This window comes from Passer montanus, unplaced genomic scaffold, assembly GCF_014805655.1.
Source record: "Passer montanus isolate IOZ18808 unplaced genomic scaffold, ASM1480565v1 scaffold162, whole genome shotgun sequence".
NCBI classification, from domain to species: Eukaryota; Metazoa; Chordata; class Aves; order Passeriformes; family Passeridae; genus Passer; species Passer montanus.
In genome coordinates, this window is record NW_024363383.1 from 786,794 (window position 1) to 791,349 (window position 4,556).

Consider the following 4,556-nt stretch of genomic DNA (forward strand, 5'->3'; position numbering starts at 1 on the left):
GCAGGGGGTAGTGGCGGGGGCCCCGGCGGTGCACGTAGGCCGCCAGCCACCACTGCACCGTCATGTTCCAGTGCTCCCAGTGCCCTCCCAGTGCCCCCCCAGTGCCCCCAGTGCCCCTCCCAGCGCCCCCAGTGCCCCCGTGCCCGGCGGCACCTTGATGTGGAACTCCAGGTTCTCGTCCATGGCGTAGATGTGGTTGAAGATGTCGCGGGCGATGCGGGGGATGATCCCCATCTGCTGCGGGTCGTGCAGCTTCCCCTGGGGGCACAGCGACATGGGGGGTGACAGGGCCCCCGTGCCCCCCGAGGGACCCCAGGGCCCCCCAGAGCACCCCCAAACTCCTCAGTGCCCCCCAAAGCACCCCCAAACTCCCCAGGGCCCCCCAACCAGAGCCATCACAGACCGCCCCAACCACCCCCGGGACCCCCAAAAACCTCCCGGGACCCCAAAACATCCCCCGGGATCCCCAAAACCCCCCAGGACCCCCAAACATCCCCCAGGACACCCAAAAACACCCCGGGACACTCAAACACCCCTCGGGACCCCCAAACACCCTCGGGGACCCCAGGGGCATCACAGACCCCCTCCAAACCCCAAGGGACCCCCCCTGGGAACCCCAAATGTCCCCGACCCTCCCCAGATCACCTCGGAGCCCTCCGGGGTACCCCAAAAACACCAAAGGATCTCAGAGACACCCCAAAAACCCCGGGGGCCGCAGTGACCCCCAAGGGACACCCCAAAAACCCCGGGGGCCGCAGTGACCCCCAAGGGACACCCCAAAAACCCAGGGAACCTCAGTGACCCCCCCCAAAGTCCTGCAGAGCTCCCGAGGCCTTCTGGGCACGCCCAGGACCCCCCAGGCCAGCGCTCCCTGGTGTCCCCACGCTGTCCCCACACTGTCCCCGGGTTGTCCCACCCAGGGCTGTCCCCACGCTGTCCCTGGCTATCCCGGGCTGCTCCCCCACTGTCCCCTGGCTGTCCCCTCTCTGTCTCCTGGCTGTCCCCTACTGTCCCCGTGCTGTGTCCCACGCTGTCCCGGGCTATCCCCAGGCTCTCCCGGGCTGTCCCGGGTTGTCCCCACGCTGTCCCCAGGCTGTCCCCGGCTCTCCCGGGCTGTCCCACCCAGGGCTGTCCCCACGCTGTCCCGGGCTGTCTCCAAGCTCTCCCCGGGCTCTCCCCGAGCTGTCCCCGCTCTGTCCCCGCTCTGTCCCCATGTCCCCTCTGTCCCCGCGTCCCTCACCCTTGACGATCTGCATGGCACACGCGTGGTACACCTGCTCCTGCGTGGTGTTCGGGGGGAACACGCGGTCAAAGACGTACGGCTTGCCCTGGGGGGACAAGGGACACGCAGGGGGGTCACCGGGCAGAGAGAGACCCCCGGTCACCGGGCAGAGAGGACACCCCAAAAACCCCGGGGGCCGCAGTGACCCCCAAGGGACACCCCAAAAACCCAGGGAACCTCAGTGACCCCCAAGGGACACCCCAAAAACCCCGGGGGCCGCAGTGACCCCCAAGGGACACCCCAAAAACCCAGGGAACCTCAGTGACCCCCAAGGGACACCCCAAAAACCCCGGGGGCCGCAGTGACCCCCAAGGGACACCCCAAAAACCCAGGGAACCTCAGTGACCCCCCCCAAAGTCCTGCAGAGCTCCCGAGGCCTTCTGGGCACGCCCAGGACCCCCCAGGCCAGCGCTCCCTGGTGTCCCCACGCTGTCCCCACACTGTCCCCGGGTTGTCCCACCCACGGCTGTCCCCACGCTGTCCTCAGGCTCTCCCCGGGCTGTCCCTGGTGTCCCCAGGCTGTCCCCACGCTGTCCCCTCTCTGTCCCCTGGCTATCCCGGGCTGCTCCCCCACTGTCCCCTGGCTGTCCCCTCTCTGTCTCCTGGCTGTCCCCTACTGTCCCCGTGCTGTGTCCCACGCTGTCCCGGGCTATCCCCAGGCTCTCCCCGGGCTGTCCCGGGTTGTCCCCACGCTGTCTCCAGGCTGTCCCCGGCTCTCCCGGGCTGTCCCACCCAGGGCTGTCCCCACGCTGTCCCTGGCTATCCCGGGCTGCTCCCCCACTGTCCCTGGGCTGTCCCCACGCTGTCCCCTCTCTGTCCCCTGGCTGTTCCGGGCTGTATCCTGGCTGTCCCCTACTGTCCCCGTGCTGTGTCCCACGCTGTCCCGGGCTATCCCCAGGCTCTCCCGGGCTGTCCCGGGTTGTCCCCACGCTGTCCCGGGCTGTCCCCAGGCTCTCCCGGGCTGTCCCGGGTTGTCCCCACGCTGTCCCCACGCTGTCCCCACGCTGTCCCCGGCTATCCCGGGCTGTTCTCCTTCTGTCCCCAGCTGTCGCGGGCTGTCCCCGGGCTGTCTCCAAGCTCTCCCCGGGCTCTCCCCGAGCTGTCCCCGCTCTGTCCCCTCTCTGTCCCCTGGCTGTTCCGGGCTGTATCCTGGCTGTCCCCTACTGTCCCCGTGCTGTGTCCCACGCTGTCCCGGGCTATCCCCAGGCTCTCCCCGGGCTGTCCCGGGTTGTCCCCACGCTGTCCCGGGCTGTCCCCAGGCTCTCCCGGGCTGTCCCGGGTTGTCCCCACGCTGTCCCCACGCTGTCCCCACGCTGTCCCCGGCTATCCCGGGCTGTTCTCCTTCTGTCCCCAGCTGTCGCGGGCTGTCCCCGGGCTGTGTCCAAGCTCTCCCCGGGCTCTCCCCGAGCTGTGCCCGCTCTGTCCCCGCTCTGTCCCCATGTCCCCTCTGTCCCGCGTCCCTCACCCTTGACGATCTGCATGGCACACGCGTGGTACACCTGCTCCTGCGTGGTGTTCGGGGGGAACACGCGGTCAAAGACGTACGGCTTGCCCTGGGGGGACAAGGGACACGCAGGGGGGTCACCGGCCAGAGAGAGACCCCCGAGGAGCCGGGGTCACCGGGCAGAGAGAGACCCCCGAGTCAAGGGAATCACCGGCCAGAGAGACCCCCGGTCACCGGGCAGAGAGAGACCCCCGAGTCAAGGGAATCACCGGCCAGAGAGAGCCCCGCGGACCCGGGGTCACCAGGCAGAGCCCCCCCGCTCGGGGGTCACCAGGCAGAGACCCCCGAGGCGCGGGGGGCTGGGCCAGGGTTAGGGTTAGGTGAGTCCCGCTGAGGGGGAGGCTGTGGGGTCTCATTCTGTGCCCCTTGTGCCCCCCCTGAACCCCCCACCCATGGGCCCAGCCCCCCAATATCCACAGAGCCCCCCCCGTCCAAATCCTCCCCCAAGGGACACCCCAAAAACCCAGGGAACCTCAGTGACCCCCAAGGGACACCCCAAAAACCCCGGGGGCCGCAGTGACCCCCAAGGGACACCCCAAAAACCCAGGGAACCTCAGTGACCCCCAAGGGACACCCCAAAAACCCCGGGGGCCGCAGTGACCCCCAAGGGACACCCCAAAAACCCAGGGAACCTCAGTGACCCCCCCCAAAGTCCTGCAGAGCTCCCGAGGCCTTCTGGGCACGCCCAGGACCCCCCAGGCCAGCGCTCCCTGGTGTCCCCACGCTGTCCCCACACTGTCCCCGGGTTGTCCCACCCACGGCTGTCCCCACGCTGTCCTCAGGCTCTCCCCGGGCTGTCCCTGGTGTCCCCAGGCTGTCCCCACGCTGTCCCCTCTCTGTCCCCTGGCTATCCCGGGCTGCTCCCCCACTGTCCCTGGGCTGTCCCCACGCTGTCCCCTCTCTGTCCCCTGGCTGTTCCGGGCTGTATCCTGGCTGTCCCCTACTGTCCCCGTGCTGTGTCCCACGCTGTCCCGGGCTATCCCCAGGCTCTCCCCGGGCTGTCCCGGGTTGTCCCCACGCTGTCCCCACGCTGTCCCCACGCTGTCCCCGGCTATCCCGGGCTGTTCTCCTTCTGTCCCCAGCTGTCGCGGGCTGTCCCCGGGCTGTGTCCAAGCTCTCCCCGGGCTCTCCCCGAGCTGTCCCCGCTCTGTCCCCGCTCTGTCCCCATGTCCCCTCTGTCCCCGCGTCCCTCACCCTTGACGATCTGCATGGCACACGCGTGGTACACCTGCTCCTGCGTGGTGTTCGGGGGGAACACGCGGTCAAAGACGTACGGCTTGCCCTGGGGGGACAAGGGACACGCAGGGGGGTCACCGGCCAGAGAGAGACCCCCGAGGAGCCGGGGTCACCGGGCAGAGAGAGACCGGGAATCACCGGCCAGAGAGACCCCCGGGGAGCCGGGGTCACCGGGCAGAGAGATACCCCCGGTCACCGGCCAGAGAGACCCCCGGTCACCGGGCAGAGAGAGACCCCCGAGTCAAGGGAATCACCGGCCAGAGAGACCCCCGAGGAGCCGGGGTCACCAGGCAGAGCCCCCCCGCTCGGGGGTCACCAGGCAGAGACCCCCGAGGCGCGGGGGGCTGGGCCAGGGTTAGGGTTAGGTGAGTCCCGCTGAGGGGGAGGCTGTGGGGTCTCATTCTGTGCCCCTTGTGCCCCCCCTGAACCCCCACCATGGGCCGAGCCCCCCGATGTCCACAGAGACCCCCCCGTCCAAATCCTCTCACAGAGCCCCGGGACCCTCCAGACTTCCCCAGAACTCCCCGTGGATCC

At 69.4% G+C, this 4,556-nt stretch overlaps 1 protein-coding gene across 1 annotated transcript in view; it reads right to left on the minus strand.

Moving 5' to 3' along the window:
- KIF5A (kinesin family member 5A) overlaps window positions 1-4,556 on the minus strand; it is a 27,142-nt gene that overhangs the window by 19,577 nt on the left and 3,009 nt on the right. The window contains exons 2-4 of the mRNA XM_039703317.1: window positions 4,015-4,017; window positions 2,692-2,835; window positions 152-258 (exon numbers count right to left, since the gene is read on the minus strand). Of these exons, the coding sequence (XP_039559251.1) occupies window positions 152-258; window positions 2,692-2,835; window positions 4,015-4,017 (254 nt within the window). The remainder of the gene's footprint in view (window positions 1-151; window positions 259-2,691; window positions 2,836-4,014; window positions 4,018-4,556) is intronic.